At 45.2% G+C, this 21,903-nt stretch overlaps 1 protein-coding gene across 3 annotated transcripts in view; it reads left to right on the top strand.

Moving 5' to 3' along the window:
* The first annotated feature begins 440 nt into the window (after positions 1-440).
* Frem2 (Fras1 related extracellular matrix protein 2) overlaps positions 441-21,903 on the top strand; it is a 144,656-nt gene continuing 123,193 nt past the window's right edge. For 2 of the 3 annotated variants that reach the window (XM_006501462.4, XM_006501461.4), the window contains exons 1-2: positions 441-7,089; positions 11,060-11,149. In XM_006501462.4, coding sequence (XP_006501525.1) covers positions 1,950-7,089; positions 11,060-11,149 — 5,230 coding nt within the window. In that variant the 5' untranslated portion in view covers positions 441-1,949. The remainder of the gene's footprint in view (positions 7,090-11,059; positions 11,150-21,903) is intronic. The other variant, NM_172862.3, reaches the window with a different exon arrangement.

The following is a 21,903-nucleotide window of genomic DNA, read 5'->3' as shown; positions in this document are numbered from 1 at the left end:
AGTACTGGCTGTGTCCTTTCTATTTTTGTCATAAACTGAGACATGTAGTAGGAGTTGAAGACCCCCCCAACAGTACAAAGCACAGAACCCAGAGGAGCTTCTACTAACTAAATACCACCAGTTTGTTTGCATAAATGCCTCACTTTTTTTTCTCAAAAGACTTTTAGAATCTTTCACATCTCATCCTCAGAGGCCAGTGAATTTCTTAGAATAGAATCAGACATTTAACATCAAAATCTAGCAACGAAATTAGGGCTTTGGCCTGAAACACGTGTGACTACATCAGACAGGAGTCAGACTCCTGAGGTAGAGGCTGGCAGGCTGGCTGCAGGAAGGTTTAAAGTGATTGTTCATTTCTTCCTTAAAACGCGTCACACTTAAATCTTACGACTTTCATTTAGACTGAAATTTACAAGGATTCTCAACGCATCCTGTTTCCCAAATTCGGTGTTTTATTGAAGAGAAATAGGCATTATTTCAGGTCCTTCTTTCATAGTCCCTTTTATATTACTGGGGAAAATATTTCGACGTGATAAGCAAGAGTGCCCAGAACCCCATTGAAAGCGACTGGGTTTTGATTGTGAGGGGGTTTGGGTGCAGCGCAGGGAGAGGAATCTGCATACTGAGGAAACCTGACCAACCGACACAAGGGGGCAGGAAGCGCCCAGCCTAGGGTTTCAATCTGGTCTAGCTGAAAAGAGGTTTATCTAAACTCTTCTTTGCCCTCCGGGTATTTATCAATTCTCTCGGCGTGGAAAAAGAAAAACGGGGAAAAAAAGCTATGCTGCTGACAGCTGGGTTTAGCTTGTCCTTCGTCTAAATTCTGCAAGGTGAACTGAGCGTCTGCAGTGACAGCTCTCTAGCTAGGGGTAGTTTAGGACAGCCTGGGGCTACATTCTCTGGAACTTCTCTGGTGGGAGACTGGCGATTCTGATCAGACTGCATTTCTCACACACCCCAAATGCTTCTTTTCACTTTAACTCTGTGAACTTTGACTGCAAAGGAGGGGCTTGATTTAAAAAACAACAACAACCACCGCCACCAATCCGCCGGACAGGGTCCGTTTCGTAAAGCACGGGAAAATCAGCAAGGGCTTGGGTGGGGGTGGGAGTCGGGGCGGGGGTGGGGGCTTGTGGTGGTGACCCTGGTGGGTATTGCACCTGCTCTAGCTAGGTAGGTCTGGCTTTTAATCCCCTGTCTGTTTGAAAATCTCCAGTGCCTTCCCAAACTGCTCTGGGTTCCTTTTCAAACTCAACAACAAGGTGTGTTCAACTTTGTTCTTCACTCCCACCCTGGCTTTGGAAGTTTCGACAAGAGGTGGCCATCCCGGGAGAGATTTCAATGACCAAGGAACGGGACTGAGATGCATTAATAGATGCACTAATCTTTAGACCTGAAGACTTGAGTCCGTAGAGCCGCGCAGGCTGGTGGTTGAGCCGCAGCCCCAGGTCCGGGCAAGCAAGCTCAGGGCGCCCCTCCATTCCAACCAACCTGTTGCACCTCTCTCAGAGCAGCTCTGCGCAGTTTCCCCGCCTGGGAGCTGATTGACAGCAGTCACTACCCAACCCTGGACTCAGGGCCTCCTCCAGCGATCAGCGATTGGTCCCCTGAGAGAATTGGAGTTAGGGGTGCAAAGGGAGAGATTTTCCTCAAAGGACTCAAAGTTCCCGGGACCTGGGACGTAGGGACTCTCCTGACTGCTACACGCCCGGGACGCGCTGGAAGTGTTTAGTGCCTTGGATTGCGGCTCCAAGGAGGGACCGTGCGGTGCATTTGGCCATCCTCCTGGTCCAGCCCTGCCACTGGGAGGGCCCCGCAGGCACCGCGCCGAGTTCCCGGCCCTTCCCACCGTGCTCTCTAGGAGCCTGCAAAGTCTAGCTTTGCATACCCGCCGGGTGAACTGTCGGAACTCTAAGGCCGGCAGCCTGCATACCACAAGGGCTCCCGGGATGGCCAGCCGTGCGCGCAGGACAGCCAAGTTCTCCAGCTTCCAGCCGATACTCGCACAGTCGCCTAGGCTGCTGCTGCTGCTGCTGCTCCTGTCACTGGTAAGCTACGTCTCCACACAGGCTGCTGGCCCCGGTGCAGCACTTCAGTCCCTGGGTCTCTCCGGGACTTCGGGAGTCCCTACAGAGGAAGCTATAGTGGTGGCAAACCGCGGGCTCCGTGTGCCCTTCGGTCGCGAAGTCTGGCTGGATCCGTTGCGTGACTTGGTGCTGCAGGTGCAGCCAGGAGACCGCTGCACAGTGACCGTGTTAGACAACGACGCGCTGGCCCAGCGGCCGGGCCACTTGAGTCCCAAGCGTTTTGCGTGCGACTATGGCCCGGGTGAGGTGCGCTACTCGCACCTGGGTGCTCGCAGCCCTTCCCGCGACCGCGTCCGCCTGCAGCTGCGCTACGATGCTCCAGGAGGGGCGATAGTCCTGCCACTGGCACTAGAGGTGGAAGTGGTCTTCACCCAGCTGGAGATTGTGACTCGGAATTTACCTCTGGTCGTGGAAGAACTGCTAGGGACCAGTAATGCCTTGGACGATCGGAGCTTAGAGTTCGCCTACCAGCCTGAGACCGAGGAGTGCCGCGTGGGCATCTTGTCAGGTCTGAGCGCTTTGCCTCGTTACGGAGAACTCCTTCACTACCCACAGGTCCAGGGAGGGGCCGGAGATAGAGGGACCTCTAAGACCCTTTTGATGGACTGCAAAGCATTCCAGGAGCTGGGAGTCCGCTACCGCCACACAGCCCCCAGCCGCTCGCCTAACAGGGACTGGCTGCCTATGGTGGTCGAGCTGCATTCGCGAGGGGCTCCAGAGGGCAGCCCGGCTCTAAAACGCGAACACTTCCAGGTGCTTGTGAGGATTCGAGGAGGAGCGGAGAACACTGCACCCAAGCCCAGTTTCGTGGCCATGATGATGATGGAGGTGGACCAGTTTGTACTGACTGCTCTCACTCCAGACATGCTAGCAGCCGAGGATGCTGAATCCGACCCAGACCTTTTGATTTTCAACCTCACCTCTGCCTTCCAGCCTGGGCAGGGCTACCTGGTGAGCACGGATGACAGAAGCCTGCCTCTCTCCTCCTTTACACAGCGGGATTTGCGCCTGCTGAAGATTGCCTACCAGCCTCCCTCTGAAGACTCGGATCAGGAGCGTCTGTTTGAACTAGAGCTGGAGATAGTGGACCCTGAAGGAGCAGCCTCAGACCCTTTCGCCTTCATGGTGGTGGTGAAACCCATGAACACACTGGCTCCCGTGGTCACACGAAACACTGGCCTTATTCTCTATGAGGGTCAATATCGGCCGCTCACGGGTCCCATAGGCAGTGGACCCCAGAACTTGGTCATCAGTGATGAAGATGACCTAGAAGCTGTGAGGCTGGAGGTGGTGGCTGGGCTCCGGCATGGCCACCTTGTTATTCTGGGTTCTCCCAGTAGCGACTCTGCTCCCAAGACCTTCACAGTGGCGGAGCTGGCGGCTGGCCAGGTTGTGTATCAGCATGATGACAAAGACGGTTCACTGAGTGACAACTTGGTGCTGCGCATGTCCGATGGAGGAGGCAGGCACCAGGTCCAGTTCCTGTTCCCTATCACTTTAGTGCCTGTGGATGACCAGCCGCCGGTCCTGAACGCCAACACTGGGCTGACAGTGGCTGAGGGGGAAACTGTGCCTATCCCACCCTTGACTCTCAGTGCAACCGATATAGATTCAGATGACTCTCAGCTGGTTTTTGTCCTGTTGCCACCCTTCTCAAGCTTGGGGCACCTGCTTCTCCGCCAAAGGCATGTCCCCCAGGAAGAGCAGGGTCTGTGGCAGAAGCAAGGGTCATTTTACGAGCGAACGGTGACAGAGTGGCGGCAACAGGATATAACAGAGGGGAAGCTCTTCTATAGGCACTCGGGGCCCCACAGCCCTGGGCCGGTGATGGACCAGTTCATGTTTAGAGTCCAAGACAATCATGATCCCCCTAACCAGTCTGGGATCCAGAGGTTTGTAATACGCATTCATCCCGTGGACCGTCTCCCTCCAGAACTGGGCAGTGGCTGTCCCCTTCGGATGGTGGTACAGGAATCCCAGCTCACACCACTGAGGAAAAGGTGGCTGCACTACACTGACCTGGACACAGATGACCGAGAGTTACAGTACACAGTGACCCAGCCTCCCACGGACACAGATGAGAACCACTCGCCGGCTCCACTGGGCACGTTGGTCTTCACTGATAATCCCTCAGTGGTGGTGAGCCATTTTACCCAAGCCCAGGTCAATCATCATAAAATTGCTTACAGGCCCCCAGGGCAGGAGCTAGGAGTCGCAGCCCGAGTGGCTCAGTTCCAGTTCCAAGTAGAGGATCGAGCTGGGAATGTGGCTCCTGGCACCTTCACCCTTTACCTGCAGCCTGTGGATAACCAGCCCCCCGAGATTGTCAACACTGGCTTCACCGTTGAGGAGAAGGGCCACCACATCCTGCGTGAGACCGAGCTGCATGTGAGTGATGTTGACACGGATGTGACCCACATCTCGTTCACTCTCACACAGGCCCCCAAACACGGCCACATGCAAATATCTGGACGGCCACTGCATGTAGGCGGACAATTCCACTTGGAGGACATAAAGCATGGCAGAATTTCCTACTGGAATAGCGGGGATGAGTCTTTGACTGACAGCTGCTCCCTGGAGGTCAGCGACAGACACCATGTGGTGCCAATCACTCTCAGAGTGAACGTTCGGCCAGGGGACCGTGAAGGTCCTATGTCAGTCCTTCCTGCTGGTACTCTGGAGTCCTATCTAGACGTCTTAGAGAATGGGGCTACTGAAGTCACTGCCAATATCATTAAGGGGGCCTATCAGGGTACCGATGATTTGATGCTGACCTTCCTGTTAGAAGGCCCACCCTCCTATGGGGAAATCTTAGTCAACGGAGCTCCAGCTGAGCAGTTCACCCAGAGGGACATCCTGGAGGGCTCTGTTGTCTACGCTCACACCAGTGGTGAGATTGGCCTGTTGCCCAAAGCTGACTCTTTTAACCTGAGTCTATCAGCTATGTCTCAAGAATGGAGAATCGGTAGCAGCATCGTTCAAGGCGTCACTGTGTGGGTGACCATCCTCCCCGTGGACAGCCAAGCCCCTGAGATTTCTCTTGGTGAACAGTTTGTAGTGCTGGAAGGTGACAAGAGTGTGATAAGCCTGACCCACCTAAGTGCTGAGGACATGGACTCCCTGAAGGATGACCTCTTGTGCACAATAGTCATTCAGCCAACCTCAGGCTATGTAGAGAACATTTCTCCAGCACCAGGCTCAGAGAAATCAAGAGCCGGGGTTGCCATAAGTGCCTTCACGCTGAAGGATCTCAGGCAAGGACACATTAACTATGTCCAGAGTGTCCACAGAGGAGTGGAGCCTGTCGAAGACCGCTTTATATTCCGTTGTTCTGACGGTATTAACTTCTCTGAGAGACAGATATTCCCCATTGTCATCATTCCTACCAATGACGAGCAGCCAGAAATGTTCATGAGGGAATTCATGGTGATGGAAGGCATGAGTCTGGTGGTCAACAGACTCATCCTCAACGCTGCTGATGCCGACATTCCCAGGGATGATCTAACGTTTACTATTACCCGGTTTCCAACTCACGGTCATGTCATGAACCAGTTAATCAATGGTACAGTGTTGGTTGAAAGCTTCACCCTGGATCAGATTATAGAGAGTTCCAGCATTATTTATGAGCACGATGACTCTGAGACACAAGAGGACAGTTTTGTGATTAAACTGACAGATGGCAAGCACTCCGTGGAGAAGATGGTCCTCATTGTGGTCATCCCTGTTGATGACGAGACACCCAGAATGACCATCAATAATGGGCTAGAAATAGAAATTGGGGAAACCAAAGTTATCAACAACAAAGTCCTAATGGCAACCGATCTAGACTCTGATGACAAATCACTGGTTTATATTATCCGTTATGGACCAGGGCATGGCTTGTTACAGAGACAAAAACCTCTAGGTGCCTTTGAAAATATCACTCTAGGCATGAATTTTACCCAGGACGAAGTGGACAGGAACTTGATTCAATATGTCCACTTTGGGCAAGAAGGTATTCGAGACCTGATTAAATTCGATGTGACAGATGGAACAAATGCTCTTATAGATCGCTACTTTTACGTGACTATTGGAAGTGTTGACATTGTCTTCCCTGATGTGGTAAGTAAGGGCGTGTCCTTGAAAGAAGGTGGCAAAGTCACTCTGACAACGGATCTGCTGAGCACAAGTGACTTGAACAGCCCTGATGAGAACTTAGTTTTCACCATTACCAGGGCTCCTATGAGAGGTCACTTGGAGTGCACGGATCGAAGGGGACTGTCCATCACTTCTTTCACTCAGCTCCAGCTGGCTGGTAACAAAATCTACTACATACACACGGCTGAGGATGAGGTCAAAATGGACAGCTTCGAGTTTCAAGTCACCGATGGGCGGAACCCTGTCTTCCGAACTTTCCGGATCTCAATCAGTGACGTAGACAACAAAAAGCCAGTGGTCACCATCCACAACCTGGTGGTCAGTGAAAGTGAAAGTAAGCTGATCACCCCCTTTGAACTCACTGTGGAGGACAGAGATACCCCTGACAGGCTCCTAAAATTCATTGTCACCCAGGTCCCTGTTCACGGTCACCTCCTCTTCAACAATACCAGATCTGTCATGGTTTTCACCAAGCAAGACTTGAATGAAAACTTAATCAGCTACAAACACGATGGCACAGAATCCACGGAAGACAGCTTCTCCTTCACCGTGACTGACGGCACCCACTCGGACTTCTATGTTTTTCCTGATACAGTGTTTGAAACCAGGAGACCTCAAGTGATGAAAATCCAGGTGTTACCTGTTGACAACAGTGTCCCCCAAATTGTGGTGAACAAAGGAGCTTCTACCCTTCGTACCCTGGCCACTGGCCATTTAGGGTTCATGATCACAAGCAAAATACTCAAAGTGGAGGACAGAGACAGCCTGCATTTTTCTCTCAGGTTCATTGTGACAGAAGCCCCCCAACATGGCTACCTTCTCAACCTGGGCCAAGGAAACCACAGTGTCACACAGTTCACCCAAGGTATGTTCTGCTTCTCCTTACACCCAAAGCCCTGCTAGGTCTTACTCCTTGAGAATGAGGGGGGTCCCTAAGCCTTAGAAGTAGAGCATCAGGATTGAGTTAAAGGGGCAAGGAAGAGAGGAGAGGAGAGAGGAAGGGGGGAGGAGAGGAGAGGAAGGGGAAAGAAGAGGAGAGGAAGGGGGAGGAGAGGAGAGGAAGGGAGAGAGAGAGGAGGAGAGGAGAGGAAGGGGGAGGAGAGGAGAGGAGAGGAGAGGAGAGGAGAGGAGAGGACAGGAGAGGAGAGGAGAGGAGAGGGGAGAGGAAGGGGAGAGGAGAGGAGAGGAGAGGAGAGGAGAGGAGAGGAAGGGGGAGGAGAGGAGAGGAAGGGAGAGGAAAGGAGAGGAGAGGGGAGGGGAGGGGAGGGGAGGGGAGGAATAGAGGTGGAGAGCACACAGATGCCCTCAGTCCAAGGAAACACCTCCACGTTGCTGTGTGTTGTGTTGTAACCACCTTTATCAGAGGGACTAGGAAGGTACTGTAACTATGGTGAGATATGCTGATGAGGAAAGACATGGATTTGGGGGTTTATGACAGAGGCTGACTTTCTAACGCTTCTTCACGTCACCAAGTCTCCTGCCATCCTGTTTGGAACACAGCACACAGTCCTTGGAACATTTCAGTGCCTTAAAGAGAGATTTGTGGTATACATCACCTGGTTGTCATTATCAATATCAATATACACTCAAACACAATACCTTTAAATTCTAAATTACCTTTTTACTTTTAAATACTGGGTTGATAGTGGCTGTGACTATTGGGAATTTTATAACTAACAGAATATTTATTTACATTTATTTGAGACTTTTAAAAATATTTCCTACTGGTTCATGACTCAGGCAGACAGCTGTCCAAAGACACAAGAGGTAAATAAACCTGTCGAGAGTTGTTAAAGTTATATCTCATATGACAGGGCGCAGCACGGGGGTGTGCTCAAACAGCAAGCCCACAATTAATGATGTGCAAGAAAACTATGTGTCCATTCATTGCTAACTTGTCATCCATCTCAGTAAACTTAGAAAATATGAAAAGATGATTAATCGAAGGAGGGAATTATTTCATTATTGTTTTTCATTATTCTACTGATTTTTATTATTCTTTACTATCACTTATTATTTTTCCTTAACTTTATATTTGCTATTATGTTATTTTTATTATTGTTTATCATTACTTATTTCATTGTTATTTTTCATTCATTTGTTTTGTTTTGTTTTTCTTCAAAGCCTTTTCTTCCCTGTCCTAAGCAAAGCGTCAGACATCTCTTGCTCTAAGCACCTGCTTTCCTGAGGCCCTTGGGGCAGCAGGCTTTGAGGTCAGGAACTAGGGGCATGTGACCTCTGAGGGGCAGCTCAGAGAGGAAAGCGAGAAGCCATTCAGCAGGCTTCAGCAGCTAGCTGGGAAGTTAGGGCTCTGTTCTCAGACCCTGCAACTTTCAATTACAAAGGGATTTGTGTTGCTTTCAGGAAAATCTCAGCATCAGAATGGAAACTGGATCTCCCGTGTGGGCTCTGGGGTGGAAATGGAGTGTAACCCCAGGACATCCCAGCGGGGGTGTCCTTTTCCTGCTACAATGTTCTGCTCTTAGACAACAAACACTTTAATAGACTTCGTTGTTATGTTGACGGGATCTTCTTTTCTGTTTGATGCTGGCAAACAGCTTCACACTCCAGCCTCTGATTCTTGGCTGAGAGCCTGCTTATATCTCGGGCCTGCAGGGACAGGAAAACCCCAGAGTGGGTGCCGGCCTGGCAGTTTTCTGTAGATGCTTCTGAGAGGGAAGCCCACAGCTTTAGGCTGGCTTGTTCTCCATGAAAGGACAGAAGAACTGTATTAGAGGGTAGAAACCCTTCCATCTCATCTCTCCTCTGACCCCAAAAGAGAGTGTTTTTACAGAGATTTTTGTTATTGTTGTTAAAAAAAAAAAGTTGGAAGAAGATATGCAAACCAATTCTTTTAAAGTCTACAAGCCAAATTCAACAGCTCCAAAATACCGACATATTATTCCTCATATATTGAACCCTTAAAGTATGCTATTTTACTGTAGGCCTTTTGTTTGTTTTCACCAAGTTATCACAATGAAGTTTTATTATCCTTGTAATGGCAGAGTAGTTACGTTTTGTGTTTTAAAAAAATACAGTTTTAAAAATTATATTTTAAAGGAACTTACCACATTTTAACACAAATTCAGACTCTAAGGAAGAGCGCTTGATATTCAATCACACAGCACTCACTTGAACAAGTTGAGGCTAGAATCTGGTTCCTAGTAGTTATTTATGGAGATTAGATAAGTCGTTAAAGATGACTCCTTCACAGCTGGCCATCCTCCTGGAGGGGAAATGAGAGTGGTGTTGAGCAGGGGACTGCGCATGTGCAGTCTGGTTTTTATTTTGCTTTATCAGGAAGGAATGAGAGAAACTGTATTTTAATGGAGTTAAACACTTAACAAAAGTAGCCAGAGAGGTTATTCCTTAATTGATTAACTAAGCCATTGCCCTTGGGAGACATTTTTATTTCGAAGACTTATGAAAATGCATTGTCAGGAAAGGTTCGCGAGCAGAACTAGTCAGATTAGAGAATTGTTTGCTTTGAATTTTCCCTTTTGTCCGTGTGTCCCCGCCCACACCATCACCCTTTGCTCCCAGGTCTGAAGCCTTGTCCCAAGTACAGAAACTTTCTTTTTTCTCCACAATGAGTACATAATGGGGCTGGAGGGATGGCTCGGCAGGTAAGAGTGTCTGATGCTCTGGAAAAGGACCCAGGTTCAGTTCCAGCACTCACATGGCCAGTTTACAACCCCCCTGTATTCAGGGGATCTGATGCCCTCTTCTGGCCTCTTTGGGTATCAGGCAAGCTTGCAGTGTTCCTTGGCGCATGCGGGCAAAAGCACATAAAATTAAAAAACATATAAATAATAAGCACATAGTGAGATTTTTGTTAGATAATCTGTGTTTGTGTAACCTTAAAAACTCACTGGCTGCCCAGATCAAAGACAGATCTATTTTTTTTATTAGATATTTTCTTCATTTACATTTCAAATGCTATCCCAAAAGTCTCCTATATTCAACCCCCGCCCTATTCTTCTACCCACCCACTCCCACTTCTTGGCCCTGGCGTTCCCCTGTACTGGGCATATAAAGTTTGCAAGACCAATGGGCCTCTCTTCCCAATGATGGCCGACTAGGCCATCTTCTGCTACATATGCAGCTAGAGACATGAGCTCTAGGGTACTGGTTAGTTCTTATTGTTGTTCCAAGGCAGATCTATTTTAGGTATCACAGGACAGAGTGATATTTATTTCATTAAGTTGTATGTGCAGTGGCATCATTAAAGAGAGAAGCTGATAACATGGAGGCATTTTAAATACTGTATATAGGTAATGTTAACAAACCTATGCACATGAGTCTGCTATACCTGGAAACAGGGTAAGGCAAGGTGCCACTGAGTTGCTAAAGCTCCTACCATGCACTAAAGTTTAAAAGCAGTCTGTTGCATTGTAAGAAGAAGCACTACCATATCGAAGAAAACATCTGCTCTTCCCTTTAGCTTCCTGTTAAACTCACTCTGCAAGGGACACGAAGAAATTTGAAGAGGTCCAGGAAATCTGCCATGCCTCAAAATATCTTCCTTTCCACCTGTCATAGAGCCTGACATACCTATCGTATTTAATAGCTGCTCCTTTGGTGGGAAGGGGGTATCACCTTGCTATTATTATAATCTAAGTCTGGCCCTCTATTTATCTGGGTGCAGGATCAGATTTCTATGGGACAGCTGATATTAAGGGGTGTAGAGACACAGAACAAAGCATCATGCCCCACTCCCAAAAGGGGATCTAAACACGTTTTCGGAAACACAAGAGCCAATAGGATTTATTGTAAGTACAAGCCATCGGGTTTGCTACAGTAATTAATCACTTTGCCTTTTGGTTGCATTTTAGCTGACATTGATGACATGAAAATATGCTATGTCTTGAGAGAGAGAGCAAATGCCACAAGTGATATGTTCCATTTCATAGTGGAAGATGACGGTAAGTATTCTACTCTTCCAGTGGCCTTTTTTATTGATTTATTTATTTTGGTTGCTCTTTGACAACATTGCTACAAGGAATCTTTCTCAGGTGCTATGTTGTGTTCATGTGATTTTTATGCAGAGTGGATTTTGTGTCAGCTATAAGAGTTCGTCATCCTTGGTTTCATTGGCCCAGGATCAGGGCATCTAGTGAGCTTCTTAGCTTGGGGGATTTTGTGAATTGGTCTAGCGAAGTTTGCCTTGGCCAAGTTTGAAGAGCACTGTAGAAACAGAAACTGGTGTTTGCCTTCCTACCTAGGTCTCCTAGACAAGAAGCATCATTGCTGTTACCCCCAGACCTGCTCAGGCTCCCTTCTGCTTCTAATGACTCCTCCCCCTGCAAACCTAGGCCTGGAAACATGTAGCTGCTTCTGGGTTGAATAGAAAGATTATATTTTTGCTGTGTGTCCTCACGTAAAGTCACAAGAGTCTCACCAAGTATTACATTGTGCAAACAGGACACGTGAAGTTCCGAGAACGAAAGCAACGTGCTAGAGAGAACTCACTCAGACTAGCTCTGAATCTGCTTCCTGGTGACATTTTAAAAATAGGACCCACTGTTTGGTCATCCCCTCCAAGGAGAGGTCCTTCTCGTCCTCCATAACCACAAAGCATTACATGCCCTCGTTTAAAATATTGCTGGATATAGGATGACCAGTGATGTCTGTTTCACGCATGCCAGAGAGGCAAAGGAAGGCTACATGGTCACAGTCAGTTGGTTCCAGCCTCAGATTCCAGGCTTAATATAGCTAATGTCTGTGTTTGAAAGGAACCAAGCCATAGTTTAGCAATTGACACACTGGCAAAGGAATCTTTGTAAGGAACAAAGTCCTATGAAAGAAAGCAACTGGTAAACTAAAAACTGTATGTACTGACTCCTGCTGTGCCAGTGAAAACTTCTGCCAAAGGAAACTGTAAAATCATACATGCAGTAATCAAATGCCAATCTCAGGCCAAAAAAAAAAAAAAGAAAGAATGAGCGAGCAAGACTCAGTAACAAAGAAAGTATTCCTTCTTAAAATTGCAAAAGCATTAAATACATCCATGGTTTGCAGCTGGAGAGATGGCTCAGCAGTTAAGAGCACTACCTGCTCTTGCAGAGGACCCAGGTTGGGTTCCTATCACCCACATGACAGCTCACAACCACATATAACTCCAGTTTTAGGGGATCTAATGTCCTTCCTCTTCTGATCTCCTTGGGCACTGCTCACTTGGAGCACACATACATACATGCAAGGAAATCATTCATGCACACACACACACACACACACACACACACACACACACACACACACAAAATCCTTAAATAATATACCGCAGCCTTTACCTTTTCTTTTAAGATTTATTTAATGTACATGAGAACACTGTGGCTCTCCTCAGGCATGCCTGAAGAGAGCATCGGACCCCATTATAGATGGCTGTGAGCCACCATGTGGTTGCTGGGAATTGAATTCAGGACCTCAGGAAGTCAGTGCTCTTAACCACTGAGCCATCTCTCCAGCTCTGGCCTGTACTTTTAAAACTGTCTTGTCTCCCCACATTTATGTAAACAGCCATAATTATTCTACTAGTCCACACATCTTCAGCTAGGTGGGAGAGAAATATTACATTAAAACTCAGGTCTGTGCTCAAACTTCGGAAAGCATCGCATTGTCTGTCATACCTCACAATGGTAAACAGGGATGTCTGGGTGAAGATGTCGGGCTTCTGTTTTGGTTGCTGAAGATGTGAATCTTTATGCTTATGAAACTGGGAATGAAGTCATTCCAGGAAGTTCTTTTTGAGCTTCAGTTTCACGTGGGCAGAATATTCTAGAGAGATCCTCCTGTACCTTCCTGGACACTAACATAGCCTGTAGGACTCAGCTAGATCCTAGCAAATGGTTATTAAGCAGCGTGTACATGAACCTCCCTGATGTAAGAGAAGTCCCTTTTGTCACAATAAACAGGAATCTATAAGACTGAAAAAAACTGGAAAGCCATGTGTGTATCTTAGAACCGATTCTACCAGACTTTTTAAATGGGGTGCGGGGGGTGGAGGGGGGAGGAGAGGGGGTCATCTTGCAAATGGTCTAACACTTGGATGAGGTAACACACAGGGAGAGTAATATTTTTAATGTCTAAATGGGACATAAAAATATTAGCTATAGCAATTCTCTGCTTTATATAGAGATGGTACGTACACTCTTAAGTCTTCTGAGAAGTGTGTGAACAGCTTCCAGTAGCTCACATCTGTCAGACAGCAATGCCTAGGGGTATGAACTTTCATTGTCCAAGTCTCCTTCCAACCCACTGAAGTCACCTTCTCCAAGCCTGCAGGCTTGTTTTCAGAGTGATGGCTAGCTGAGGATATTCCCAGGACAAACATAATCCTCCAGGCTTTTAAAAAATACAATAGAATTCCATGTCGAGTATCAGGAATGGGAGAAGAAATGATTTGAAAGCAGAAGCCTAAGACAAAACTTCCTGCTTCAGATTTAGTCATTTGTGGTTGGGACCTGGCTGATCACAGGATTCTCCTGTTATGATGTGGTCACGAGTGGGTGACCATTCCCCATTCAAGGAATGGTTCCTGGGGCATACTCCTTACATTTTGGGTTTGGAGCACTTTGATGTTAATTACCAAGTGATGGGAGGAAAGATTAGTGAGCGGGGTTTTATCCCAGGAGACCCCTACTGTGTTAGAGCTTGACCCAATAATCCAGTTTAGAGTTCTTTACTATTCTTTTTTTTATTGGATATTTTCTTTATTTACATTTCAAATGTTATTCCCTTTCCTAGTTTCCCCTGAAAATCCCCTATCCCCTCCCCCCTTCCCCTGCTCACCAACCCACCCACTCCCTCTTCCTGGCCCTGGCATTCCCCCACACTAGGGCACAGAGCCTTCATAGGACAAAGGGCCTCTCCTCCCATTGATGACCTGCTAGGCCATCCTCTGCTGCATATGCAGCTGGAGCCATGAGTCTCACCATGTGTGCTCTTTGGTTGGTGATTTAATCCCTGGGAGCTCTGGGGTACTGGCTAGTTCATATTGTTGTTCCTCCTATGGGGCTGCTAACCCCTTCAGCTCCTTGGGTCCTTTCTGTAACTTCTTCATTGGGGATCCTAAGCTCCCTCTAATGGATGGCTGTGAGCATCCACCTCTGTATTTGTGAGGCACTGCTAGAGTCTCTCAGGAGAGAGCTATATCAGGCTCCTGTCAGCAAGCACTTGTTAGCATCCACAACAGTGTCTGGATTTGGTGATTGTAAATGGGATGGATGCCCAGGTGAGTCAGTCTTTAGAAGGTCATTTCTTCAGTCTCTACTCCACACTTTGTCTCTGTAACTCCTTCCATGGGTGTTTTGTTCCCCCTTCTAAGATGGATAGAAGTATCCACACTATGGTCTTCCTTCTTTTTTTTTTTTAATTAGGTATTTATTTCATTTACATTTCCAATGCTATCCCAAAAGTCCCCCACGCACTCCCCCACCCACTCACCCACTCCCGCTTCTTGGCCCTGACGTTCCCCTGTACTGAGGCAGATAAAGTTTGCACGACTAATGGACCTCTCTTTCCACTGATGGTCGACTAGGCCATCTTCTGATACATATGCAGCTAGAGACATGAGCTCTGGGAGGTACTGGGTAGTTCATATTGTTGTTCCACCTATAAGGTTGCAGATCCCTTTAGCTCCTTGGTTACTTTCTCTAGCTCCTCCATTGGGGGCCCTGTGATCCATCCAATAGCTGACTCTGAGCATCCACTTCTGTGTTTGCTAGGCCCCGGCATACTCTCACAAGAGACAGCTATATCTGGGTCCTTTCAGCAAAATCTTGCTAGTATATGCAATGGTGTCAGCGTTTGGAAGCTGATTATGGGATGGAGCCACGGATATGGCAGTCTCTAGATGGTCCATCCTTTTGTCTCAGCTCCAAACTGTGTCTCTGTAACTCCTTCCATGGGTGTTTTGTTCCCAATTTTTAGAAGGGGCAAAGTGTCCACACTTTGGTCTTTATTCTTCTTGAGTTTCATGTGTTTAGCAAATTGTATCTTATATCTTGGGTATTCTAAGTTTCTAGGCTAATATCCACTTATCAGTGAGTACATATTGTGTGAGTTCTTTTGTGGTTGGGTTACCTCACTCAGGATGATATCCTCCAGATCCATCCATTTGCCTAAGAATTTTATAAATTCATTGTTTTTAATAGCTGAGTAGTACTCTGTTGTGTAAATGTATTACATTTTCTGTATCCATTTCTCTGTTGAGGGACATCTGGGTTCTTTCCAGCTTCTGGTTATTATAAATAAGGCTGCTATGAACATAGTGGAGCATGTGTCCTTATTACATTTTGGAGCATCTTCTGGGTATATGCCCAGGAGTGGTATTGCTGGATCCTCAGGTAGTACTATGTCCAATTTTCTGAGGAATGGCCAAACTGATTTCCATGGGGGTTGTACCAGCTTGCAATCCCACCAGCAATGGAGGAGTGGTCCTCTTTCTCCATATCCTCGCCAGCATCTGCTGTCACCTGAATTTTTGATATTAGCAATTCTGATTGGTGTGAGGTGGAATCTCAGGGTTGTTTTGTTTTGCATTTCCATGATGATTAAGGATGTTGAACATTTTTTAGGTGCTTCTCAGCCATTCAGTATTCCTCAGTTGAAAATTCTTTGTTTAGCTCTGTACCACATTTTTTAGTAGGGTAATTTGTTTCTCTGGAGATTAACTTCTTGAGTTCTTTGTATGTATTGGATATTAGCCCCCTTCTCTATTGGATGTAGGATTGGTAAAGATCTTTTCCCAATCTGTTGGTGTCCTTTTTGTCTTCTTGACAGTGTCCTTTGCATTACAGAAGCTGTGCAATTTTATGAGGTCTCATTTGTCGATTCTTCTTCTTACATCAGAAACCACTGGAGTTCTGTTCAGGAATTTTTCCCCTGTGCCCATATGTTCAAAGCTCTTCCCCACTTTCTCTTCTATAGATTTCCATATATCTGTTTTATGTGAAGGTCCTTGATCCACTTGGACTTCAGCTTTGTGCAAGGAGATAAGAATGGGTGGATTTGCCTTCTTCTACATGCTAACCGCCAGTTGAGCCAACACCTTTCGTTGAAAATGCTGTCTTTTTCCCACTGGATGGTTTTAGCTCCTTTGTCAAAGATCAAGTGACCGTAGGTGTGTGGGTTCATTTCTGGGTCTTCAAATCTATTCTATTGATCTACCTGTCTCTCACTGTACCAAGACAATGCAGTTTTTATCACAATTGCTCTGTAGTACTTGGCAGATGGATATTTTTACTATATTAATCCTGCCAATCCATGAGCATGAGAGATCTTTTCATCGTCTGAGATCTTCTATTTAAATCTTTCACTTGCTTAGTTAGATTTACACCAAGATATTTTATATTATCTGTGAAGGGTGTTGTCTCCCTAAATTCTTTCTCAGTCTGTTTATTCTTTGTGTAGAGGAAGGCCACTAATTTGTTTGAATTAATTTTATATCCAGCCACTTTGCTGAAGTTATCAGCTGTAGTAGTTCTCTGGTGGAAGTTTTGGAATCACTTAAGTATACTATCATATCATCTGCAAATAGTGATATTTTGACTTCTTCCTTTCCAATTTTTGTCCCTTTGATATCCTTTTGTTGTCTAATTGCTCTGGCTAGGACTTCAAGTACTATATTGAATAGGTAGGGAGAGAGTGGGCATCCTTGCCTAGTGCCTGATTTTAGTGGGATTGTTTCAAGTTTCTCTCCATTTAGTTTGATGTTGGCTACTGGTTTGCTGTATATTGCTGTTACTATGTTTAGGTATGGACCTTGAATTCCTGATTCTTTCCAAGACTTTTATCATGAACAGGTGTTGGATTTTATCAAATGCTTTCTCAGCATCTAATGAGATGATCATATAATTTTTCTTTGAGTTTGTTTATATAATGGATTATATTGATGGATTTTCATATATTGAACCATCCCTGCATCCCTGGGATGAAGCCTACTTGGTCATGATGGATGATCCTTTTAATTTGTTCGTGGATTCAGTTTGCAAGAATTTTATTGAGTATTTTTGCATTGATATTCATAAGGGAAATTGGTCTGAAGTTCTCTTTCTTCGTTGGGTCTTAGTGTGGTTTAGGTATCAGAGTAATTGTGCCTTTATTTTGTGGAATAGATTGAGGAGTATTGGTATTAGGTCTCCTTTGATGGTTTGATAGAACTCTGCAGGAAAGGCATCAGGTCCTGGGATTTTTTTTTTTTTTTGGTTGGGAGACTATTAATGACAGTTTCTATTTCTTTAGGGGATATGGGACTGTTTAGATTATTAATCTGATCCTGATTTAACTTTGGTACCTGGTATCTATGTAGAAAATTATCCATTTCATCCAGGTTTTCCAGTTTTGTTGAGTATAGCCTTTTGTAGAAGGATCTGATGGTGCTTTGGATTTCTTCAGGATCTGTTGTTATGTCTCCCATTTCATTTCTGAGTTTGTTAATTAGGATGATGTCTCTGTACCCTCTAGTTAGTTTGGCTAAGGGTTTATCTATTTTGTTGATTTTCTCAAAGAACCAGCTGCTCGTTTGGTTGATTCTTTGTATGGTTCTTTTTGTTTCCTCTTGGTTGATTTCATCTCTGATTTTTGTTATTTCCTTCCATCTACTCCTCTTGGGTTTATTTGCTTCTTTTTGTTCTAGAGCTTTTAGGTGTGCTGTCAAGCAGCTAGTATATGCCTTCTCCAGTCTTGTTTTGTTGTTTTTTGTTTTTTTGTTTTTGTTTTTGGGTTTGGGGTTTTGTTTGTTTGTTTGCGTTTTTTGTTTTGGTTTTGTTTTCTGTTTGTTTGTTTGTTTGTTTGTTTGTTTTTGAGACACTCAGAGCTATGAGTTTTCCTCTTAGGACTGCTTTCATTGGGTCCCATAAGTTTGGGTATGTTGTGTCTTCCTTTTCATTAAACTCTAAAAAGTCTTTAATTTATTTCTTTGTTTTTTTTTTTTCCTAGACCAGTTTATCATTGAGTAGAGTGTTGTTCAGCTTCCACGTATATGGACTTTCTATTATTTAGGTTGTTATTAAAGATGAACCTTAGTCCGTGGTGATCTAATAGGATACATGGAATTATTTCAATCTTCTTATATCTGTTGAGGCCTGTTTTGTGACCTGTTATGGTCAGTTTTGAAGAAGGTACCATGAGGTGCTGAGAAGAAGGTATATCCTTTTGTTTTAGGATAAATGTCCTATAGATATTGGTTAAATCCATTTGTTTCATAACTTCTGTTAGTTTCTCTGTGTCTCTGTTTAGTTTGTGTTTCCATGATCTGTCCATTGATGAGAGTGGTCTGTTAAAGTCTCCCACTATTATTGTGTGAGGTGCAATGTGTGCTTTGAGCTTTAGTAAAGTTTCTTTAATGAATGTGGATGCCCTTACATTTGGAGCATAGATGTTCAGAATTGAGAGTTCATCTTGATAAATTTTACTTTTGATGGGTATGAAGTTTCCCGCCTTATCTTTTTTGATAACTTTAGGTTGAAAGTTGATTTTATTCAATATTAGAATGGCTACTCCAGCTTTGTTTCTTGGGACCATTTGCTTGGAAAATTGTTTTCCAGCCTTTCACTCTGAGGTAGTGTCTGCCTTTATCACTGAGGTGGGTTTCCTGTATGCAGCAAAATGTTGGGTCCTGTTTATGTAACCAGTCTGTTGGTTCATGTGTTTTTATTGGGGAATTGAGTCCATTGATATTAAGAGATATTAAGGAGAAGTGATTGTTGCTTCCTGTTATTTTTGTTGTTAGAGTTGGAATTCTGTTCTTGTGGCTGTCTTATTTTAGGTTTGTTGAAAGATTACTTTCTTGCTTTCTCTAGAGCATAGTTTCCCTCCTTGTGTTGGAGTTTTCCCTTTATTATTCTGTGAAGGGCTGAATTTATAGAACAATATTGTGTAAATTTGGTTTTGTCATGGAACACCTTGGTCTCTCTATCTATGGTAATTGAGAATTTTGCTGGGTATAGTAGCCTGGGCTGGCATTTGTGTTCTCGTAGGGTCTGTATGACATCTGCCTAGGATTTTCTGGCTTTCATAGTCTCTGGTGAGAAGTCTGGTGTAATTCTAATAGGTCTGCCTTTGTATGTTACTTGACGTTTTCACCTTACTGCTTTTAATATTCTTTCTTTGTTTTGTGCATTTGATGTTTTGATTATTATGTGACAGGAGGAATTTCTATTCTGGTCCAAACTATTTGAAGTTCTGTAGGCCTCTTGTATGCTTATGTGCATCTCTTTCTTCAGTTTGGGGAAATTTTCTTCTATAATTTTGTTGAAGATATTTACTGGCCCTTTAAGGTGGAAATCTTCCTTCTCTTCTATACCTATTATTCTTAGGTTTGGTCTTCTCACTGTGTACTGGATTTCCAGGATATTTTAGGTTAGGATCTTTTTGCATTTCTCATTTTCTTTGATTGTTGTGTCAATGTTTTCTATGGTATCTTCTGCACCTGAAATTCTCTCTTCTATCTCCTGTATTCTGTTGGTGATGCTTGAATCTATGGCTCCTGACTTCTTTCCTAGGTTTTCTATCTCCAGAGTTGTCTCCCTTTGTGATTTTTTTTTAAGATTTATTTATTTATTATATGTAAGTACACTGTCTTCAGACACACCAGAAGAGGGCATCAGATCTCATTATGGGTGGTTGTGAGCCACCATGTGGTTGCTGGGATTTGAACTTCGAACCTTCAGAAGAGCAGTCTGGTGCTCTTACCCACTGAGCCATCTCACCAGCCCCCCTTTGTGATTTCTTTATTGTTTCTTTTTCCATTTTTAGATCCTGGATGGTTTTGTTCAATTCTTTCACCTGTTTGGATGTGTTTTCCTGTAACTCTTTAAGGGATTTATGTGTTTCCTCTTTAATGGCTTCTACCTGTTTACCTGTTTTTCTCCTGTATTTTGGGGGGGGGGTGTGTGGTTACTTATGTCCTTCTTATAGTCCTCCATTATCTTTATGAGAAGTGACTTTAGATCTTACTTGTCTGGTGTGATGGTGTATCCAGGACTTGCTAGGGTTGGAGAGTTGTGTTCTGATGATGCCAAGTAACCTTGGCTTCTGTTGTTTCTCTTCTTATGCTAGCCTCCCACCCCCTGATTATCTCAATTGCTCCCTGCCCTCCATATATGATTGGAGCCTGTCTTTCCTGTAATCCTGATTGAGTCAGAACTCCTCAGAGTCCAGCTTTCTCTGTGTTGTGATTCCGGGATCCTGTGATCCTGAGATTCTGAGTGTGTCAGAGTTCTTGGCAGTCAAGCTTCCTCTGAGACCCTGAGATCCTGGTGTGACCAAGCTCCTGGCACCCTGGGATCCTGGGATCCTAAGATCCTGGGCATGTTAGAGCGTCTGGAAGTGCTACCTCTTCTGGGGGCCATGGGGCTCTCCACTGAGTTTGAAACCAAGGTAGACCAGCACCAACTGGAAGGAATCCGAGCCACTGGTTGGGTGAGGTTCCTGTGTCCCTGCTCCTGCTGTGGCCCCAGGCACTCCTGGTGGTGTTGGAACAGTTGTGTTCTACTCACCAGTGATTTTAAGAATCTAGGCGTGCTAGGGCACCTAGGGTGTGGAGAGTCCATTGGGACCAGTGGGATTGTCTGCTGAGTTTGAGCCCAAGGTGGCCTGGCACTGGTGCCAACCGGAAGGAACCTCATTCTTTACTATTCTTAAAGGAGCACTGTCCGAGAGAGAGAGAGAGAGAGAGAGAGAGAGAGAGAGAGAGAGAGAGAGAGAGAGAAGCAGTTTTCAGTATATTATATAAACAATTCTACAACCTAAAACTTAAGGAGAAATGAACATTTGCTCTGTGATATAATGTAGAACACACACACACACACACACACACACACACACACACACACACGGAGTCCCTGGATCTCAGAGATCTTCCAACTAGACTTTAAACCTTCTATGTGATTTATTGCTGCCCATGCAACTTTGCTCCCACCACATCCCTCTGGGTTTAGTACAATAACAACAGCAAAAATATCATCCCTGTTTGATAAGTAAGGGAATTGAGTCATGAAAATAGGTAACTAATCTCTTCAAGTTGCCCAAGTAGATGTATAGAGGGTGGAACTGAGTCTCACACTCTTCCCCCAGACTATGAGAACCCATGGCTTCTCTGCTGCTCCTAAGAGATAGAAGAGAGCAGAGACCTGGGAGTCTGGTAAGTACTCTACTCTGGTAAGAGTAGACTCGGAACCCTCTGCCTGTGGAAGCTACAGAAAGCACAGTATCATCTAGATTGTTAGTTTTTATTTCAAAATACTTCAGATGCCTTATGGTGCTCAACTGGGTGGCTTTTCCCCCATTGCTACCAGGTCCTCTAACATAAAAGTGATCTAGGGATCTTTGTAAATTTCCCACCAAAGAACTAGTCTAGCTCTTTACTGTGATGTGAAAGCCAATTTCAAGTAACTATTTCAGGGATGCCCCACCCACACCTCTAATGACATAATCTCCCCCACAGTGACAGCTCAAATGTCATTTCCTCTCCAAATCTGTTCCCTGTACCTCAATGAGGTAGTTAGCCATGGTCTTGGTACTCAATTCCCTAACCTCACTTACAGCAGCGATGTCCTACTGTGACAAGTAGCTCAGGATGTAGGTAAGACTGCATCCCTACAGAAGGAATGCCTTCGCCTCAGGAACTGCTCAGACCAGAATATATGGTACGCATAGGACAAATGTTAAATGAATG

This window comes from Mus musculus, chromosome 3 (genome assembly GCF_000001635.26).
Source record: "Mus musculus strain C57BL/6J chromosome 3, GRCm38.p6 C57BL/6J".
Lineage (NCBI taxonomy): Eukaryota > Metazoa > Chordata > Mammalia > Rodentia > Muridae > Mus > Mus musculus.
Note: the sequence above shows the minus strand (reverse complement) of the source record. Positions and strands in the feature narration are given on the sequence as shown.